The sequence below is a fragment of the Panthera onca genome, chromosome D4 (assembly GCF_046562875.1).
Source record: "Panthera onca isolate mPanOnc1 chromosome D4, mPanOnc1 haplotype 2, whole genome shotgun sequence".
Taxonomy (NCBI): domain Eukaryota; kingdom Metazoa; phylum Chordata; class Mammalia; order Carnivora; family Felidae; genus Panthera; species Panthera onca.
The window spans coordinates 72,707,876-72,730,657 of NC_138351.1; the positions used below are offsets into that span (position 1 = coordinate 72,707,876).

Genomic DNA, 22,782 nt, shown 5'->3' on the forward strand with positions numbered 1-22,782 from the left:
CAATGGAGTATTACTTGGCAATCAAAAAGACTGAAATTTTTCCATTTGCTACTACATGGATGGAACTAGAGGGTATTATGCCAAGCAAAATTAGTCAGTCAGAGAAAGACAAATATCATATGACTTCACTCATATGAGGACTTTAAGGCGCAGAACAGATGAACATAAGGAAAGGGAAACAAAAATAATATAAAAGCAGGGAGGGAGACAAAACAGAAGAGTCTCATAAATATGGAGAACAAACTGAGGGTTACTGGAGGGGTTGTGGGAGGCAGGATGGGCTAAATGGGTAAGGAGCATTAAGGAATCTACTCCTGAAATCATTGTTGCACTATATGCTAACTAACTTGGATGTAAATTAAAACAAAAACAAAAACAAAAACAATTACCCATAAAATCTTTTGAGACAGTATTAACAATCATTTTAAGTTGTATTTTTGTTAACAAATTGCAACAGAGATAACATGAACTTCTTTGACTTCGGTAAACTTAGGTAGAGAAAGTTTTATATTTAATGTTGATAATTTTAAAGACAGGTCTATCTTAATTAAATCAATAAACTTAAATTCTTTTAAATATCAAATATATATATATATATATATATATATATATATATATATATATATATGTAAAATCAACATTGGACAATTCAGTACCTGAAGAAATTAGCTTCTGTGAAGATCTGTCCTTTGAAATCTAAAATGGGGTCATTTATCAAATATAGTTTTAGCCTACTCAACAGAGTATGCAAAGTTGGTAGCTGACTTTTATAGGACATCAAGCTATTTACAAAAATTATTTCTTCATCAATAGAAAAATCTGGAAAAAAAAGAAATGTGAGGGAATAAGAAAAAAATCTAAAAGTTACACAATGGGATCTAGATAGTTACTGAAGTCAGCCATTAGATACAGCTGGGATTTTCAAACACGCTTTAAATTCCTTAGTTCTTCATTGTATTGTGCATATAAAGCATGCTGCATAGGATTAGCATATAGGTAAAAGCTCAATAGATTTTAGCATTACTTAGTACACTGAGTAGTAACCAAACATCCTGAAAGAGTTGTAATGCTTCATTTTTTATTTTTCAACAGAGATTAGTATAATCAAAGGAGGAAAATATCTTACAGCCTTATGCTTCAAAACAACCAGGGGTAGCCTAAGCAAAGTTGTAAAGAAATAAAAGCATTTGACTTTTTCTGAACCTAGTGTTTTCTTTGCATCATTTTACCTCTTTTTTGTTTGTTTTTTAGTTTTTTATTTACTTGGAGAGATAGAGAGCAAGTGGGGGAAGGGCAGAAAGAGAGGGAGAGAGAAATCCCAAGCAGGCTCCACACTGTCAGCGCAGAGCCCGATGAGGGGTTCAATCTCACAGACTGTAGAAATCATGACCTGAGCCGAAGTGAAGAGCCGGAAGCTTAACCAACTGAGCCACCCAGGTTCCCCGAATCATTTTACCTCTTAAAGTCTCTAATTCATCCCCAGAGATTCTGAGATGTAGGGAATGGAGATGGTCTACAAAACCTACGAATGAGATCAACTCAGATTCTATCATTGCAATGATTAAAAAAAAAAATTGTTTCTATTGTAAAATAGAAGTAGAAAATTATAGTCAATTTTACAATGAAAGTTATATGGCAAGATCTACTTGAGAAGTGTGATACATCTTATATATTAGGAAATACTATAGCTAACAGTTAATTGCTGGAATAAATTTCTCCTATCCCCACCCTACGATGTTCAAGTTACTTTAAAATCTTAGCCAACTGTGTCAGTGCTTTAAACAGTTTCTGAGCCAAGGGAGAGAACATAAAACTTGCTCCCGTTCTTCAGTGAGATCCTGAGTGGAAAGAGGAAAAGGAAAATGTAAGTTCGGATGAAAAACTGCTCAGAAAGCCAAATTTCAAAAGCAAAAGCCCCACTGAGGGAGGAGCAACAGTCTCTTGTTCTGGGTAGTGGCCTTTCAGTTAGGTACTTTTAGAATGGCATGAGAGACGAATAGCATGGAGTGATGTCTCCCATAACCAATTACATCATTGGTATGCATATGTTTAATAAATATGTGGTGTTAAGAAGGCAGCCAGGAAACATCCCTTTGCCTGGTGCTACCTTGAAATGCCAAGAAAACTTGTTCTATAAACTGGCCTCCTAAGAGATTACTTACTGAACCTGTTAAGTTCCTAATAATTTCATGGCCAAGAGTTCCCAATTTCATGGCATAGTTCTTTTATATACCAAAGAAAGCCAGCCAATCAATTCAATGTCTAAATAGGGCCTATATGAGACCATTTAAGATTGTTCATTCATACATCCATTCTGTAAGTATTAACGAAGTCATATTCATAGCAAAACCACAAACAACATTTGTTTATAGCCCTGTCTCCACCTTGCACTTCCAAACACAGGCCCTCTAGCCATCTTCCCTTCCAACGGCTCATCCTAGTATTTCTGTGAGTGCATGGAAACATCTCCTATCAGTTATGAAGTCCTGTTTTCCAAGCACCCTTTTTTGAAAGAGCCACTTGAGGGCAGCATCACACCATAACGAATGTTCTTTGTAACCAACTACACAATAATTGTTTTAGGAAGGGTACTACTTCCTATAGTCTTAAGGTTATACAACATTTCCTGGAGTTCTTACTTTCTTACAGCTCTTCTATGTACCAACACGGATATGAGGAGACTGTTTTCTTCTATTGTAAAAGAGTGTTAAATTGTTATAAAGAAACAAAATTTTAGCTAGTTAACTATGAAAAGCAACACAAAATAGAGGTCTACTGACAGGAAAGACACGTTTATTCTTGGCAGAAGATTCTTGTGTCTTCCTAGGAAACCCAAGATAACTAAATGAAAACAAATAAAGGAGTTCACTAGGTGTCTGATAAAAAAATAAAATAAAATCTATGGTTTTCAAACATATAAAAACCTCAAAAATTATGGAAAAATTCATTCATAATGGTGACAAGTATACAAACATTGAAGAAGCAACATAACAAAAATGTGCAGAAAGTATATGCAGGAAACTAAAACTTTAATGAAGACCATTAAAAACTGAATAAAAGCCCCGATAAACCATTTTCCTGGCTAGTAAGACTAACTATGGTAAAAAAAAAAAAAAAAAAAAAAAAAAAAAAAAAAAGTAAAAAATCCCAATGACATTTCAGTTTGTCAAGAGATCTGTTTTGGAATGTGGAAAACTGATTTACTGAAAGTAAATCTGGAAGAATAAGGACATGAGAGTAGGGAAAAAATTTTAAAAGCAAAAACATATATACTATTAATACATGTTATAATTATATATTAAATAGTTAAAACTGTATGATACAATTACAGATAAATCAATAGAATATAATAGAAAATCCAGAAACATTCTAATGTGGGCAAGGATTTAGCATATTTTGTAAGTGGCATTTCTAGTCAGTAGAGAAAGGAAACACTATTCCATAAATGATACTGAGACAACTGCCAAACACATTTGGAAAAAATATTTTGTATTCTTACTTTTATTTATTTATATTTTTAATGTTTATTCATTTTTTGAGTGAGAGAGAAAGAGAGCATGAGTGGGGGAGGAGCAGAGAGAGAGGGAGACACAGAATCCAAAGCAGGCTCCAGGTTCTGAGCTGTCAGCACAGAGCCCAACACGGGCCCGAACCCACAAGCCATGAGATCATGACCTAAGCCAAAGTTGGATGCTTAACCAACTGCACTATCGGGCACCCTGATATCTGTACTTTTAAAGATATACCAAAGTCTTAAGGAAAACCTTAAAGAAAATATGAATAAACATTTATCTAATTTAAGGAAGAATTTTCTAAGTATAAAAGCAATGAAAGAAACCTTAAAAGAAAACATTGATGGAACTAGTTAATTTCAAATATATTAAACATATCTTTTGACAAATATGTCTTCTATTCTTATATTTAATATAGATAATAGAAAAATAGATAGGGGCGCCTGGGTGGCTCAGTCGGTTGAGCGTCCGACTTCAGCTCAGGTCGTGATCTTGCGGTTTGTGAGTTCGAGCCCCGCGTCAGACTCTGTGCTGACAGCTTGGAGCCTGGAGCCTGCTTAGGATTCTGTGTCTCCTTCTCTCTCTGCCCCTCCCCCACTTGTGCTCGGTCTCTCTCTATCAAAAATAAATAAATGTAAAAAAATGTTTTAAAAATAGATAAAAGTGAGAATCATTTCACAAAATAAAAATATATAAATGGCCAGTAAACATGAATAATTTTTAAAATACAAGTAAAAACATAATTTTTGTCCATCACATTGGTTAAAATATATTAACATAATATCAGTAGTAATATAACCAATGATGATAAGGTTGCTGTGAACAGGGTATCCTCATATCATGCTAGTGGACAAATAGCTAAAAGAAATACATATATCAGATAATTCCACTTCCACAAATTCACTCCAAGGAAAGAATTGGAAATGGAAGCATACATTCATGTACATATTTGAAATTAAAAATATTAGTGGGGTGCCTGGGTTGCTCAGTCAGTTAAGTGTCCAACTTTGGCTCAGGTCAGTAAGATCAGGTCATGATCTCACAACTCGTATGCTGACAGCTCAGAACCTGGAGCCTGCTTCAGGTTCTGCATCTCCCTCTCTCTCTGCCCTTCCTCTGCTCATGCACTGTCTCCCAAAAATAAATAAACATTTAAAAAATTTTTAACTAAAAAAAAATTAGTGTCCTCAAATTGGGAGATGTATGATACATACATAAGATTTAAAACTGTAGTCATTAAAAGCCATGCTTTTTTTTATTATTTAAATCCAAGTTAGTTAACATATAGGGCAATAATGATTTCAGGAGTAGAATTTAGGGATTTCTCACTTACATAGAACACCCAGTGTTCATCCCAACAAGTGCTCTACTTAATGCATCACCTATTTAGCCCATCCCCCCACCCAACACCCCTCCAGAAACCCTCAGTTTGTTCTCTGTATTTAAGAGTCTCTTATGGTTTGCTTCCCTCTCTGTTTTTATCTTAGTTTTGCTACCCTTCTTTTATGTTCATCTGTTTTGTATCTTAAATTCCACATATGAATGAAATCATATGATATTTGCCTTTCTCTGACTGACTTTTTTTTTTTTTAATTTTTTTTAATGTTTATTTATTTTTGAGACAGAGACAGAGCATGAGCAGGGAAGGGGCAGAGAGAGAGGGAGACACAGAATGTGAAGCAGGCTCCAGGCTCCAAGCTGTCAGCACAGAGCCCGACGCGGGGCTCGAACTCACAGACTGTGAGATCATGACCTGAGCCGAAGTCGGCCGCTCAACCGACTGAGCCACCCAGGCGCCCCTGACTGACTTATTTTGAAAAGCCATGCTTTTGAAGATAACTATGTGCTGAAATGTTCCCAATATTAATATTTAAAAATAATATAATACAGACAAAATATGATCTCAAGAGTAAAATGACTTATGTTTAGATTATAGATTTGGAAGTTTTTAATAAAGGAATATTCTATATATTTAGAATGTAGATATTTTTTAATAGACATAGAAAACATAATTCAGTCCTCATTCATGATCAAAAGCTCTTAGCAAACTCAGAACAGAAAGAGCTTCCTCAACCCAATAAATTCTTTCAACATTTCACCATTGAAACTGATGTAAACACTGTAAATGATTCACCATTGAAATGGTATTTACATCATTCTTAATGGTGAAACATTAGAGTATCTTCTTTACTGTCAAGAACAAGACAAAGATGACAACCATCACTGCTTGAATTGAACAATGTACTGAGGTCCTAGTCAGCACAATAAGACAACAACAACAAAAAAGATATAAATGTAAAGTCAGAAACAGACAGCCAACAAAATCAATGTCATAAAGAGATACCTGTATACACTCTCAATGTAGCATTATTCACGATAGCCAAGGCATGGAAACCATGTAAGTGTCTGTCCATAGATGAATGGATAAAGAAAATGTGCTTTAAAGAAAATATGTTTTATACACACACACACACACACACACACACAAATATTGTTCAACCTTAAAAAATAAGGAAATCCTGCTATTTGCAATATGAATGAACATTAAAGGACATTTTGCTAAGTGAAATAAACAAGGCAGAGAACAACAAATACTGCATGGTATGACTTATATGTTGAATCTAAAAAAAAAAGTAGGACTCATGAAAACAGAGAGTAGAATGGTGGTTGCCATGGGGCTGGGCTGTAGGGAAATAGGGAGAGACTGGTAAAACAGACAAACTTCCAGAATAAGGTATGAGGATCTGATGTATAACATGGTAACTATCATTGATAATACTGTAGTGTATAACTGAAATTTGCTAAAAGAATAGAACCTAAGTGTGTTCTTACCAAAAAAAAAAAAAAAAAAAAAAAGAAAAAAAAAGAAGAAGGTGAATATGTGAAGTGATGGATGTGTTAATTCAATGAATGGGAATCTTTCACAATGTATATGTATGTTAAGTTACCACATTGTACACTTTAAATATATTACAATTTTTATTTATTAATTATACTTCAATAAAGCTGGAAAAAATATATGGGTGGTTGATGAAGCCAGAGACTGATGCTTTTTATTATAAACTTTGAATAACTATTTGCCTCTCTAAACTAAATGCATGTGCAACTTTCTTAAAAAATTAAAAATAAAGTGATCTTTACTCTGAAAACTATAGAACATTTATGAATGAAACTGAAGAGGACACAAAGAAATGGGAAAAAATTCCATGCTCATGGACTGGAAGAAAAAACATTGTTAAAATATCTATACTGCCCAAAGCAATCTACACATTTAATGCAATCTCTATCAAAATACCACCAGCATTTTTCACAGTGCTAGAACAAACAATCCTAAAATTTGTATGGAACCATCAAAGACCCCAAATGCCAAAGCAATTCTGAAAAAGAAAAGCAAACCTGGAGGCATCACAGTTCCAGACTTCAAGCTATATTACAAAGCTGCAGTAATCAAGACAGTAGGGTATCAGCATAAAAACAGACACATAGATCAATGGAACAAAATAGAAAACTCAGAAATAGACCCACAACTATACGGTCAACTCATCTTTGACAAAGCAGGAAAGAATATCCAATGGAAAAAAGACAGTCTCTTCAAAATGGTGTTGGGAAAACTTGATAGCAACATGCAGAAGAATGAAACTGGGCCACTTTCTTACACTACACACAAAAATAAATTCAAATGGATGAAAGACCTAAATGTGAGACAGGAAATCATCAAAATCCTAGAGGAGAACACAGGCAACAACCTCTTTTACCTCAGTTGGAGCAACTTCTTCTTAGACATGCCACCAGAGGCAAAGGAAACAAAAGCAAAAATGAACTATTGGGACTTCATCAAGATAAGAATCTTCTGCACAGCAAAGGAAACAACAAAACTAAAAGCCAGCCTACAGAATGGGAGAACATATTTTCAAATGACATATCTGATAAAGGATGAGTCTCCAAAATCTATAGAGAACTTATCAAACTCAACACCCGAAAAACAAATAATCCAATTAAGAAATGGGCAGAAGACATGAATAGACATTTTTCCAAAGAAGACATCCAGATGGCTAACAGACACATGAAAAGATGCTCAATATCACTTATCATCAAGGAAATACAAATCAAAACCATGATGAGATATCACCTTACACCCTATCAGAATGGTTAAAATTAACAATACAGAAAACAACAGATACTGGCAAGGATGCAGAGAAAGGAGAACCCTTTTACACTGCTGGTGGGAATGCAAACGGGTGCAGCCACTCTGGAGAACAGTATAGAGGTTCCTCAAAAAGTTAAAAATAGAACTACATTATAATTCAGCAATTGCAGTACTAGGTATTTACCTAAAGGATACAAAAATACAGATTGAAAGGGGTACACACACCCTGATGTTTATAGCAGCATTATCAGAAACAAATTATGGAAAGAGCCCAAATGTCCATCAACTGATGAATGGACAAAGAAGATGTGGTTTATATATACAATGGAATATCATTCAGCCATCAAAAAGAATGAAATTTCACCATTTGCAATGATGTGGATGGTGCTAGAGGATATTATGTTAAGCAAAATAAGTCAGAGAGAGACAGCTACCACATAATTTCACTCACATGTGGAATTTAGGAAACAAAACTGCTGAACATATGGGAAGGGAAAAAGAAAAGAGAGAGGGAAGCAAACCATAAGAGACTCTTAACAATAGAGAACAAACTGAGGGTTGATGGAGGGAGGTGGATGGGGGATGAGATAAATGGGTGATGGGTATTAAAGAGGACACTTGTTATGATGAATCACCAAATTCTACTCCTGAAACCAATATTAAACTAGAATTTAAATAAAAACGTAGAAATTTGTAAATTAAATTATATTACATTAAATTAAAAATAAAGCTACATTTACATTTGATTATATATTACTGGGATGTCTAAAAGGATATGCATAAAATTTTTACATTTACTGACAAATAACATGTGAACGTTGTAGCAAAATTAGTACATATCAACAAACCAACAAACAATAAAAGAAAATTACCCACTGTTTTTGTCTTAAAGAAATATGTTTTGAAATCAACTTATAATTTAGTAATTAATGACATTCTTTTAAGACAGAGAATTTACAGTATCAACTGAATTTCAAAGCATAATGCATTCCTTTTGATTTAAACATTGAGACCAAAGTATCTATAAATCTGGCAGCAATCAATATAGCTGCAAAGAAAATAAATCAAATTGCAAATGTAAATTTATAAAATGATGTCTAATGACATAAGACCCCAAAGGCAATATAGGATATATATTTAGGAAACCCAAGCATATTGTATTCTTAAAAATTTTTTAATGTTTACTTATTTTTGAAAGAGAGAGAGAGAGAGAGAGAGACAGCCCAAACAAGGGAGGGGCAGAGAGAGAGAGGGAGATACAGAATCTGAAGCCAGCTCCAGGCTCTGAGCTGTCAGCATAGAGCCCAACACTGGGCTCAAACCCATGAACCATGAGATCATGACCTGAGCCAAAGTCGGACACTTAACCGAGGCACCCAGGCACCCGACCCAAGCATATTTTCATTCAGTGAATAGTAGTTAAAGAAGCTTCTGACTCTAGTTGATGTTAGATATTATGAAGTTTGCCAATAACAGCTTCTGGTTTTCCACATTAATAATAATAGCTATGTTTGTGTATCTGTTATTTTTATACACCATCTCTTTACATGTACATATATATTAGTTGATCCCTATATTTCTATTATTTTTTTAATTTTATTTTTTTATTTTTAGAGAAAGAGAGTGCACAAGCAGTAAGGAGGGGCAGAGGGAGAGACAGAATCTTACGCAGGATCCACACTCAGCGTGAAGCCAAATACACAGCTCTATCTCACAACCCTGAAATCATGACCTGAGCTGAAATCAAGAGTAAGGTGCTCAGTTGACTGAGCCACCCAGGTACCCCTGAATCCCCACATTTTTATAAGAAAATTAGAAGAATTAAAAGAAATTATAGAAGAAAATTGAAAACCATAATTTTAATAACCGTCCCCAAACTGCATCACTTTTTAAGAGTAGATTCAGACTATGATCAAAATCCTCTGACTCCAAATTCAGATTATTCCTAATACATCATTCTCTCAAGTTTAGTCTCTAATGAAATTTCTTTCTCTTTCATCTCAAACTATAAGAGGGATTTAACTCTATATCATCACACACCTGTTTGCCAACATTAAAAATCTTATACACAATTTATGTATTTGCATAAAAACAGTAGTAAAAGAACCAAATTATTATATATTATTTATCTGTTAGGTTATTGTAGCTCAAGCTATAGCATACCTTAAACTTTAAGTCTTTTTATTTTAAAAGGGAATAGGCTGTTCCACATACAAGAAAAGTAGTTCTCAGCAAGTTTTTATACAGTTGGAAGAATTCAACACCCTTTAGGAAGATGAAAATTTGGAATATAATTTGGATAAAATGTACTTTAATTATTATTTATGGTAAGTTTGTAAAAATTAGGTGAATTTCCTGATCTAATACTGCAACTATTCCATCTCTACTTTGAATTATAGTTTCACATAAATTAGATGAGACAGAAAATCTTTAGTATATTTTGGAAAATAAAATACAGCCATCATTTAATAATCTACTACTTTAAAGTTATACCAGGTTGCTGTGTCATCAGATCCTTGCACAGATGCTAATATCATTGTAGTAATATGATGTGAACACACTATGATCAAGTCCCTGATGCTATTTTGAGGCCCAGCACACATAAACTCCAAAAACAACCAAATTCACAAAAAGGGGATGAAGATGAAAGAGATTTCCATAATGTGGCAAAGCTTGGAATTATAATTTTGCAGGTAGATACCTTTAATAAAATAGAAAAATTTAAAACCCAGTAAAAAAATTCACCAAAATGAACAACTGTATGTTACTAAGATATGTTTTATAATGATAGAAATAACAAATGTTTTACCTTCATTCTGTGCTTGAAGTGCTGGATATTTTTCTAAACCGCTGACAAGTGTAAAGACTTCAGTGTAGTCCTCATGGGTGTATAAACTGGTTTCCTCTACTTCACTTTGGGAGTTTGGGTTTGAACTTGGAACAACTTCCTCAAATTCACAGTTAATCTGGGTCACCATTCCTGTGATTGTTTTTCTATGACATTATAAAATTACTGATTTTATGTATGTCTTATTTTAAAGCATCTTTATTTAACAAATAGTGTATGTTCATTGTTGTATAATTACAAAATTCCAACAGACACAGAGAAAAATTACCCATAGCCCCAATACTCAAGAGATTTAAAAAAATTATGTACTTTTTAAATTACTTTTGAATATTTTTTTAAAGATTTTCTTTTTTTTTTAATTTTTTTTACATTGATTTATTTTTGAGAAACAGAGTGAGACAAAGCGTGAGCAGGGGAGGGGCAGAGACAAGGAGACACAGAATCTGAAGCAGGCTCCAGGCTCTGAGCAAGCAGTCAGCACAGAGCCTGATGTGGGGCTCGAACTCACAAACTGTGAGATCATGACCTGGGCCGAAGTCGGACGCTCAACCGACTGAGTCACCCAGGTGCCCCTACTTTTGAATTTAAAAATATTAAACAAAAGTGGATTCATGTACATATGAAACCTGCCTTTTCTGGTAAACAATAAAATGAGTACATTTACATATCAATCAATGTACACTCACTTTATTTTTGAATGCATGAACAGGATCTTATTGTATTGGTAAACCATAATTGACTCAAACAGTTCCCTATTATTGGCAATTTAAATTTGTTGTAATCATTTGCTATTATAATGCAAGGAATATCTTTATGCACTTGCCTAATTGTTTTCTCAAAATGTTTCCTAAAAACGGAAATGATGAGGTTAAAGGTATGCAGATTTGCCATGCATTGCCAAACTGCCATTGTGTTGGGTATTCAGTGTCTGCTTTTCCATATCACTATCCAACATTTTATATTCTGTTCTTCAAACTAGGAAGCTGATCTCCATGACCAAACTAAACTCTCTTGCCCTCTGGCTTCTGGTTGGGTTCAGCCAATAGGAAGCATTGGCAGGAGATCAAAGGTGGGAAGAGAGGTCTGGATATTATTCTTCCCAAATCCTTCTCTTCTGGGCCAGTTTCAAAGTGGCTGCATTCTTCTACCAATGGTTACATCTCTTGTCAGACAGCCCCTCTCCTATAACTAGCTGCAGTTCTTACTGGGTTGATTACTGCTCCGTCCTTTTGCTGCTTCAAGCTTAGAGTGTTAACAACTTCCTGCAGTTGCTTAATCTGGGCACATTTTTTGTCTCCCTTGACTTTGCCCGTCCTTTGCCTGTTTGCTGATTCATCCAGGTATATCTGTCACTGTCTGTAACATTGGGATATTTGGACTTATGAGAGATTTTTAAAATAATGTTTATTTAGTTTTGAGAGAGAGAGAAAGCATGATTGGGGGGAAGGAGTGGGGGCAGACAGAGGATCCAAAGCAGGATCTGCGCTGACAGCAGCAAGCCTGATGCAGGGCTTGAACTCACAAGCCGTGAGATCATGACCTGAGCTGGAGCTGGACACTTAACAAACTGAGCCACCCAGGTGCCCCCTTATAAGAGATCTTTTTAATGAATTTTCTAACAAATATATTATTGGCTACACAGTCTAATATACCTTTTAGCTATATATTCTAATATACCTTTTTCTCCCTGATATCCTAAACTATTTTAGCCTCACTGATTCCCTACACAGACTGAGAGAACCAAAATCAATATAACTCCCCAATGTAACTGGAGAAAAATGAATATGCCATATCTTCAAATCACATATAGAAAATTCTCTAAAATTTCTCCTTTACTCTTTAAGATAATGCAAGGTACAAGAAAAAATTTTTCAACTCACCCAGGTCCATATTACTCATAAGACCATTGATTCCTATGTGAATCTTTATACACTTTTAAGTTTAGCACTTATATCACAGTTATCCTTTTGGTTTTAAATATTACTGATAGGGTGAGCACTTTGTAATAATCCTTGGTAGTACCATTTTGAGAAAACCCAGAGAAATCTCTTTCCCTAGATATAAATGTTCTATGAAAAAAAGTATTTCCTGGATCTCCTTCTACCTCCTTGTCCAATATTATCTATTCTTTGCTCACTGGTGTCTCCTCCTCTGCCTAACCTGTAGATACTGGTATTTCCCAGGCTTCCAGTCTAGATGGTGTTTTCTGTCTTTCCACATCATGGTACTTGGGTAAGTTCATCCACTCCAATTGACTAATTCCTTAATCTAAAAGAAATATTTACTGAGAGTCTATAATGTGCTAACACCATTGTAGGCACTGAGAATGGAGTGGTAAAACAAAACAGTGTTCTTACCCTCATGAAGCTTACCTATTAGTAGGATGATAAACAAACAAACAAACAAATAACATAATGTCAGGTGGGGAAAAACTGTTATGAATAAAATATTAGGACTTCAAGTAACAGCCAGAGGGTTGGTAAGAGGTATATTTTAGACAGGGTAGTTAGTGAATGGCCAGCTGAGGAGCTGATAATTCCACAGCTACCTGAATAATCGTAGGGTACTCCAGGGAACAAGGTTGGCCTATTCTAAGAAAAGCAGAAAGAACAGGGTGACTGGAACAGAATAAGGTTAGATACATAGGCAGGGACAAGATCATGTTGGACATTATAACATCTGGCAAGAACTTTGGATTTTACTCTACATGCAATGGCATATGGTCAGTTAGTTATAACATGATCTGATTTGTGTCTTAAAAAAAAAATTCCAGGCAAAGTCCTAGAAGAAAAGAGGAGTAAATCCTCATGATTTGGATTAAGCAAAGCCTTCTCGGATATGATGCCAAAAGCCCAAGTGACAAAAGAAAAAATGGATAAATTGGACTTCAACAAAATAAAAAAAAATACGCTTCAAAGGATACCATCAAGAAAGCAAAAAGACAATCCACAGAAGAAAATATTTATAAATCATGTATCTGATAAGAGACTTGTATCTAGAAAATATACAAACCCTTAAAATTCAATTATAAAAAGACATATAAACTGACTAAAAAATGTGCAAAGAATAAACATTTTCTCAAGATAAAGGCCAATAATTACATAAAAAGATGCTAAACATCATTAGCCATGAGGGAAATGCAAATCAAAGTACAATGACATACAATGAGCCACCCATTAGGATGGCTATAATCAGAAAGACAGCAAACAATAAGTTTTGGCAAGGATGTAAACAAATTGTGACCTTCATACACTGTGGGTAGACATGCAAAATGGTACAGTTGTTGAAAAATTTGGCAATTCTTCAAACAGTTAAACACTGAGTTACCATGTGATCTAGCAATTCCACTATTAGAGAAATTAAATGATATGTATGCACAAAAACTCATCCACAGATCTTGATAGCAGCATTACTCATACTTGCCCTAAACTGAAAACAACCTAAATGTCTATCAACTAAAAATGGATAAATAAAATGTGCTATGTCCACACAATGGAATATTATTTGGCCCCCCAAAAAGTGAAGTGTCAATACATGCTACAACACAGATGAACCTTGAAAACATTTTGCTATGTGAAAGAAGCCAGCACAAAAGATCCCATATTGTATCTGTCATATTGTGTTTTTTTTTTAAATTTTTTTTTACATTTATTCATTTTTGAGAGACAGAGAGAGACAGAGCACAAGTGGAGGAGGGGCAGAGAGAGAGGGAGACACAGAATCCAAAGCAGGCTCCAGGCTCTGAGCTGTCAGCACAGAGCCTGATGTGGGGCTCGAACCCACGAGCCATGAGATCATGACCTGAGCTGAAGTCAGACGCCTAACCGACTGAGCCATCCAGGTGCCCCATATTGTGTTTTATAGTAAGAAATGTATATTTTGTCTTCATCTCTATTTATGGCAAGGAACTCCTAAGGCCTTTGGAATTTCCTAAGTATTGAAAGTGATAAAGGTATATTTGGTTATATTAATGAGGTGACTTTTGGAAAACTGCCTGTTGCCCAGAGAACCAATCATGTGATCAGAGGGCTAGAATTTCAGACTCATCCCTCTGCTCTCCAGGGAGGAGAGAAGGGCTGGAGGTTGAATCAGTTGCCAAGGATCTACGATTTAATCAATCATGTGTGTGTAATGAAGCCTTCATAAGAACCCAAAAAGATGGGGTTCAAAGAGCTTCTGGATTAGCGACCACATGGAAATGCTGGGAGAGTGGTGTGGTGGTAGAGGGGATGCAGTATCCTTTTGTTCCACTCATTGACTCCTAGGTTTAGTTCTTGTCAGTATAATCCAAGCTGGTTGCTGTAGGGAGTCATTACATCTCTATTCCAGCATTGGGAAGGAGAAAAGTGAAGGAGAAAAACATGGCTGCTTCCTTTTAAGGACATTCCCCAGAGCTTGAATAAGCCTCTTTTGCTTAATATCCCATTGGGAAGAACTTAGTCACATGGCTATGTTTAGCTACAGAGAAGCCAAGAAATGTAAATGTGATTCTAGGTGGTGCCACAGGTCCACCTTCTTTGTCATGGACTCTATCTTGGTGCTGCAAAATGAATGTAAGGTCAGATATGGTGGGGTGTCTATTCTTTCAGGGCCTCCCATTTCTCTCATACATGAGTCTTGTTTGCATCAAAGTAGCCAGATCACTGCCTTTATTGGAACTTACTGTATATTCTTGATCTATGCCTTCAGATATGCTGTTTCCTTTGGCTGAAATACTTTCTCTCTAGTTATTTTCTCCTTCAATGTCCAGCTCAAGCTCAGTTCCTACTTCTTTGTGATCTCTCCTGCTTATAAATGCACAGCCCTACCAATCTAACTCATAGGGTGAAGAGATCTTAGAGATCATCTTGTTTCTTGTTACTTAAAGTAGGTTCTTGGGCCAGCAGCATCAGCACACCTAGGAGCACATTAGAAGTGCAGAATCTCAGGCCCCAACACAGACCAATTGAATCAGGATCTCCATTTTTAATAAGATCCTCAGGTGATTCATATGCACATTAAAGTTTGAGAAGCACTGCTCCAGCATCATTATAATGACAAAGAGAATGAGGGTCACAGAGAGACAAAAACTTGTCAAAGTAGATAGTACTTGACTTTGACTTTTCAAATCAAGACTTGAAATCCACATCTTTTGGATTTCATGGAGCAGAGCTCTTTTAACTACATCTTCCTGCTTCCTCACAGCTCAGTTTAGTCATGCAATACATACCCTGTGTTGGCCTTAGGCCTTGTGATAGATTTCATGATAGTCATCTTCTATTATCATTTAATCCTTACAAGGTTAATTTTTGTCATAATTAATTTATAATTTTTAGTTTTAAATAATGTTTATATATTATCTTCCTAATCTGACTTTTAAATTCCTAGATGATAGAAATGGTATTTGGGGGGCACCTGGTGGCTCTGTCAGTTGAACATCCAACTCTTGATTTCAGCTCAGGTCATGATTCCAGAGTTGTGGGATCAAACCCCATGTCTGGCTCTATGCTAGGCATGGAGCTTGCTTGGGATTCTCTCTGTCTCTCTCTCTGCCCCTTTCCCCAGCTCTCTCTCTCTCTCTCAAAAAAAAAATGGGCTTCTCAGGATTTTGAGTCTGGACACATTTAAATAGGTAATTTGTTTCTTTCCAACACAACTAAGGACAACTTAAATTATTAAAAACCTGAAAACATGAATAATAACTATATCCTTCCTAGGTCAGCACTCTTTTTTTTTAAGTTTATTTGTTTATTTTGAGAAAGAGAGAGAGAGAAAACACATGCATGCACGTACATGAGCAGGGGAGGGACAGAGACAGAGGAAGAGAATCCCAGGCAGGCTTTGCGCTGTCAGCAATTAGCCTGATGTGGAGTTCCATTTCATGAATCATTAGATCGTGACCTAAGCCAAAATCAAGACTCAGATGCTGGGATGAGTACTGGGTGTTGTACGTAAGTGATGAATCACAGGAATCTGCTCCTGAAGCTAAGACTACACTGTATATTTGCTAACTTAACAACAACAACAAAAATGTTTAACCAAGTGAGCCACTGAGGCGCCCCTGATCAGCACTCTTTGTACAAAGTAAAGCAACAAACTCTTTACCTTTGCACTGGAATCCCTAATTTATGTCTATATTAATAATGTAGACTGGGTTAGATGTTCTTCCGTATATTATGTTCTGTGTTCCTACCTCTGTCATTATACTTCCCATACTGTATTGTAATTAGTTTATAAATCTCTACTCCCTAGTTTCTTGTGTTCTTTGAGAGTAGAGACTTGCATCACATAGGATGATATATAATAAATATTTGATGAATGACTGAACTAATAATAAGTAATGTTTTGACAAAGTATGTTAGAAAATAGCCTTAAATCTGCATTTATACTATAGGATAAAAGACTTACTTTATTTTATTATTTTTTAAAGTTTATTTATTTATTTTGAGAGAGAGAGAGAGAGAGAGAGGATGAGTAGGGTTGGGGCAGAGAGAAAGAGAGAGAATCCCAAGCAGGCTCCATGCTGTCAGCACAGAGCCCAACACAGGGCTCAATCTCATGAACTGTGAGATCATGACCTGAGCCAAAATCAAGAGTCAGTCACTTAACCAACTAAGCCACCCAGGTGCCCCCAAAAAACTGGTTTTAATATAAGGTGTTCTATAGACATTTTCTATAAGAAGTTTCCTTACTAATTAAAAGCATAATAACATATTTGCTTTATTTTCATGTGTCTTTTGCAACACAAATGCATAGAGAACAGTTAATATGTGATAAATGAGAAGATAAAAAGAAGGTATAAGTCAGGGTGGAGGGGTGGCTCAGTCAGTTAAGAAACTGACTCTTGATTTTGGCTCAAGTCATGATCTCATGGTTCGTGAGTTCAAGCCCCATATTGGGCTCTGTGCTGTCACAGTGAGGAGCCTGCTTGGGATCCCTCTTTCTCTCTTTCTCTCCCTCTCAAAATAAATAAACAAAAAAATTTTTTTCAAAGAGGGTATAAATCCCTCTTTGTGGTTCAGATTAGGGCTTTTTCTTCAGATAAAAGAATAAAATCTGTTAGGGTACAAAGGAAAGGATCTTCTCTCTTCAGGTGTCTGGAGAACTTAATGTTTATCTCCTAGATGTAAAGGGAGATTGAGGTTAAGGACACATACTTCTCAAGAAAATCCTCCACAAAGAGACTTGCTTTCCATTGATCCAAGACTGAGAGATCTGTCACTCCCGGCACTGAAACAGCTGAAGCTAGAAAGCAGAATGGTAAATATTAGCTTCTAGAATTTTCTTTTACACTTAATACAAGGAAGCTAAATATGAATCTTTTACATTATGGTATTATCTTTCTTTGTTCCCAAATGTAATTTTTCCCAAAATTATACCAGATTCCAGATATTTAAATACTCATTATTACAACTCACCCCCCAAAAAACCCCTCAACTATAGTCAGAACAATACCACCTGCACATACCATCCTCATCTTTACAATCTCTCTTTTGCTCATACAGCCTTACCATCCTAGATATTCCTGTTCAACAACTTGTATTATTCCTCATAAAGCTTTTCTTATTAACCATTTCAGCTCACTCTGATATATTCCCCTCGAAGGGCCATAATATTGTCAGTAGCACTCACTCTGGTACATAATCACAACAGCCATATTTTAAAATTTTAGGTGTCTATAGCTTGTCTCTCAAATTCGACCCTTGGTTTCCTAAAAGAAGGATCATGTCATATACTAATGTCAGAGGAAGCGACTGAGTGAAGTTAAGAGTCAAAGGAGCTGCATTCTACCACCAATGTTACTTCTTACTAGTTATCATTTTAGACAAATTACTTAATGTCTGAGTTTGCATGTCATTAAAAAAAATATATGAAAGTGTAGTGGTCAAGAGTACAGGTTCTGGAGGCACCTGGGTGGCTCAGTTGGTTAAGCATCTGACTCTTGATTTCAGTTCTGGTTATGATCTCAAAGTTTGTGGGATCAAGCCCTGCCACTGGGCTCTGTGCTGGCAGTGCACAGCCTGCTTGGGATTCTCTCTCTCCCTCTCTCTCTCTCTGCCTCTCCCCAGCTCTCTCTCTCTCAAAATAAATAAAAATAAACTTAAAAAGAAAAAAAATAGAGTACAGGTTCTGGAATTATCCCACCTAGATTTTAATACATGTATTGCTACTTATTAACTGTATGATCTTGGGTAAATCTCTTAACTGCTTTGTATCTTAGTGTCCTTATCTACAAATTAGAAATAATAATAATTGCCTTTTCATTGTGTTGTTGTGAAGATTAAATGGGATGAAACATATAAATTTATCAGAACAATTCCTGACATACCAATAATATCGAATAAATAAATAATAATATCCAATAAATAATATCCATTAAATTTTGGCAGTTAATGTTATTGATATTTTTAAAAAGAGGAAAAGAAATAGGAATAAATGATAAACTAATTTTTTCCTTTTGTACTTTTAGAGAAGCAGTTTCATGAAAACTGTTTTTCTTCTTATTTCCAATCTGATTGAGATTCATTCCATTTTTACAATATTCATCCTCCCTCATGTCCTCACTTCCTTTCTTACACACTTTAGTCTCCATAGCCAGTCCCATAACTACTCCCTTTAAAAGACTCTTGATTCCCTTGCCTCTTTTTCCCTTGTATTCACTCGGGAAAACCCCCACTCTCCACCTTGTGTACACACACTAGGACAGCTAAAAATTACTGGAAAAAAAGTCATCCAGTCATGCTGAATGAACTCATTTCAGATTATGACCAAAATTTCTTTTTTTTTTTAAAGTTTTCATTTATTTATTTTGAGGGAGAGAGAGATTGAGAGCACGCACAAGCAAGGGAGGGGCAGAGAGAAGGATAGACAAAATCCCAAGCAGGCTCCCAGCCATCAGCACAGAGCCTGATGTGGGGCTCAAACCCACAAAATGTGAGATCATGACCTGGGCCGAGATCAAGAGTCAGAGGCTTAACTGACTGTGCCACCCATGACCATAAATTTCAAATAGGCATCCATCATTGACAGATGATAATAGTATGCCTTCCTAATCAAACTGGCTTTCTCATTCTTTAAGACAATTATGTAACACTTTCATTTCTCAAATTTTTGTTACTCATCCCCTACCTATTCTCAGTCTATGGCCATGACTTCACATAGAAAACTGATACAGAGAACTACCTCATCTTCTACCACCAATTCTACCATCTCATTGGACTAAGTACCTACAAACCCTGCCTTCCTATCTATCATAATGGAAGAAATATTCTGGCTTCTATATAACACCAACTCCTCCAACTGTGCTCTTGATACTATCCCCCTTTACTAAGCTACCCTTTTTCTTTCCTACATCATTAGTTTCTCTCTTTTTACCAAGATCATTTCCACTGGCAAACAAACATTTTATAGTCTCTTTACTTATGACACATATTTTTTTTAATCACACATCTTAAAAAAAAAAAGAGAAGAAAAAACCCTCTTTTTATTGCACTTCTCCTTCAGCTAGTGCCTCAGTTTTCTATTTTACTTCATAGCAAAATTCCTCAAAAGATTTGCCTATATTCACCACCTCACATCTCACTTCTCATTCTTGCTCAGCATATTCCAATCAGGCCTCCATACCAAATGTTCCAGTTAAACTACTCTTACCAAGGTCATCGATGACCTACATTTAGTCAAACTAATGGTCACTATCTTCATCTTACTTGATACTTTAACAGGAACCAGTACTTTTGACCACTTAATCTTGCTTGAAACACTTTTTTTTCTTTTTTTTTTTTTAGAATTCCACAATATCTGGTTTTTCTATCTCACTTGTCATCTAATCTAGTTTTGCCTTTTAACTGTTGGAATGTTCTGAGGCTCTGTCCTAGGCTCTCTGCTCTATATATACTCATGCTTTCAGTGACTTCATCCAGTTCCATAAATTTATGTATAATCTATATATGATAACTCCAACCTGAAACTCTAGCTGTGCTCAAGATTAATATAACCAATTGCCTTCTTGATGCCTTCATTGAGATGCCTAAATAGGCATTTTGACCCAGCCAAAGCAGAGCTATTAACTCCAGCCACATTTTGGCTTCCCCACGAGCCTTTCCTTATCTTAGGAAACAGCACTACCATCCACCCACTTGCTCAGGTCAAAAACCTAGAGGAAACTCTTTATTGTTCTATTTTTTCTTTAATCCTCTCACCGTTGGCTAGACCTCTAAAATAGTCTCAATTCAAACACTTCTCACAACTCCATTACTATAAGCCTAGTTCAAGCCACTATCATCTTTTATACAGAGGGTAGATTTACTAAGCAGTCTAGATTCTGAACCAATATGACAGCTTTCTGATTGATTCTACCATCTCTATTTTTGCCTTTCCATACTCCAAACAACCAGAATGATCTTTCTAAAGCATAAATCAGGTTATGTCACTCCCTTTTTAAAAACTGGAAATGATTTACCACATTAGCCATAATATAAACAAATAAACTCCATATTATAGCCTACAACATCTTACATCTTTCAAAAGCTGCCTACTTCTCAGATATCCCTTTGCATTAACTTGTCACAATGGCCTAATTTTCTGGTTATTACACACATCAAGTTTATTCCTGAGTCAGGAACTTTGCATTTGCTTGAAAGCCTTCTCTCCCATATCTTTTTATGGTTGTTGCCCTCTCATCATTCAGAACTCCACTCAAATGTTTGCCCCCTTCCCTAACTAACCTAGGAAATAGTGCTCCCTACCAAATTTCATATCACATTACACTATTGTGTCTTCTCTACACATTTATTAATACCAGACATTAGTGTATATATTTAATTGTTTTATTGCTGCATCCTTCTTACCAGTCTGAAAACCCACTAAGGGAAGGAACTATTTTTGTCTTATTAGGCACTGTCCTTAGCACCCAAAAACAGTGCCTGGTCCATAATACATGCTGAATAAATGTTGTTAACTGACTTGACTCCTCTATGGAAGGCTTCCTCTTTCTTAAATCCATGACATGATAAGAGCAAAAAATAACATTTTGTACATAAACATTTAAAAGTAGTTTTATACATAAGAGACTCTTATATATGGAGAACAAACAGAGGGTTACTGGAGGGGTTCTGGGAGGGGGGATGGGCTAAATGGGTAAGGGGCATTAAGGAATCTATCCCCAAATCACTGTTGTACTATAAGCTAACTAACTTGAATGTAAATTAAATTTTAAAAAATAGTTTTATATTCAGTGTATCATTACATTTTAAAGTAGCCCTCCTACAGTTAAGCAAGACCTTATTATATAATACAATAAGTGTTTACAAGGCTAGAATTTTTTTTTTTTTTTTTTTTTTAATTTTTTTTAACGTTTATTTATTTTTGAGACAGAGAGAGACAGAATATGAACAGGGGAGGGGCAGAGAGAGAGGGAGACACAGAATCTGAAACAGGCTCCAGGCTCTGAGCGGTCAGCACAGAGACCGACGCGGGGCTCGAACTCACGGACCGTGAGATCATGACCTGAGCCGAAGTCGGACGCTTAACCGACTGAGCCACCCAGGCGCCCCTACAAGGCTAGAATATTTTAAGATTTCATCACCTACATATTTTTTATTTGTTCTATTCATATCTAGTATAAGCTTCCCAATTTCCTACTGTGTCACCTAAATTGTCATAAAAATGTTAATCTGTAACCTTCTTGGAGTTCTGATATGAATAAATGCAATGCATTTTTATTTTATAAGGAAAGCACTGTATTTTCCTAATAATTTACTGTGCTAAACTGTAAAATCATTTTTAAAATAGATTTTTGAGAAATAAAAATAAAACATACCTCTCATCCATGGCCTCCTATACTTATTATCAATAACTCCTGCATAATAATTTCCATCTTGATATAAACATGAAGGGATTCGAAGCAACAAAGCATCTCTGCAAAACTTCTTTCTAACTATATTCTATGTAAGAAAGATTATAAAATCTTTTAATATGTTTATCAGATTTAACTATCAGTGTTCAGAATATTAAAATTCTCTATTCTTTTCAATTTATATTATTTTTATTTAAAAGCAATACCTGCTCATTATAAAATATCAAATAACACAGAGACACATAACTGAGACAGTCAAGGTCCCTAGCAATATCAGTTATACTTTGGCGTATTTTCCACAAAATTCTCTTAGTAGGTTAGGCTAAAATTTGTGTGTGTGTGTGTGTGTGTGTGTGTGTGTTGGACAAAAATGAGACCACATCATTTATACAGTATGCCACTTAGCAATGTGCTTTTTTTTCACTTAGCAGTACAATATGGC

The 22,782-nt window shown here is 35.5% G+C and overlaps 1 protein-coding gene across 5 annotated transcripts in view; it reads right to left on the bottom strand.

The window, feature by feature from the left end:
• The window catches only part of SHOC1 (shortage in chiasmata 1), an 85,360-nt gene that overhangs the window by 56,852 nt on the left and 5,726 nt on the right, over positions 1-22,782 (bottom strand). For 4 of the 5 annotated variants that reach the window (XM_078436580.2, XM_081790932.1, XM_081790933.1 and 1 more), the window contains 4 exons: positions 22,305-22,428; positions 17,644-17,731; positions 10,469-10,653; positions 657-819 (listed from right to left, as the gene is read on the bottom strand). In XM_078436580.2, coding sequence (XP_078292706.2) covers positions 657-819; positions 10,469-10,653; positions 17,644-17,731; positions 22,305-22,428 — 560 coding nt within the window. The remainder of the gene's footprint in view (positions 1-656; positions 820-10,468; positions 10,654-17,643; positions 17,732-22,304; positions 22,429-22,782) is intronic. The other variant, XM_081790935.1, reaches the window with a different exon arrangement.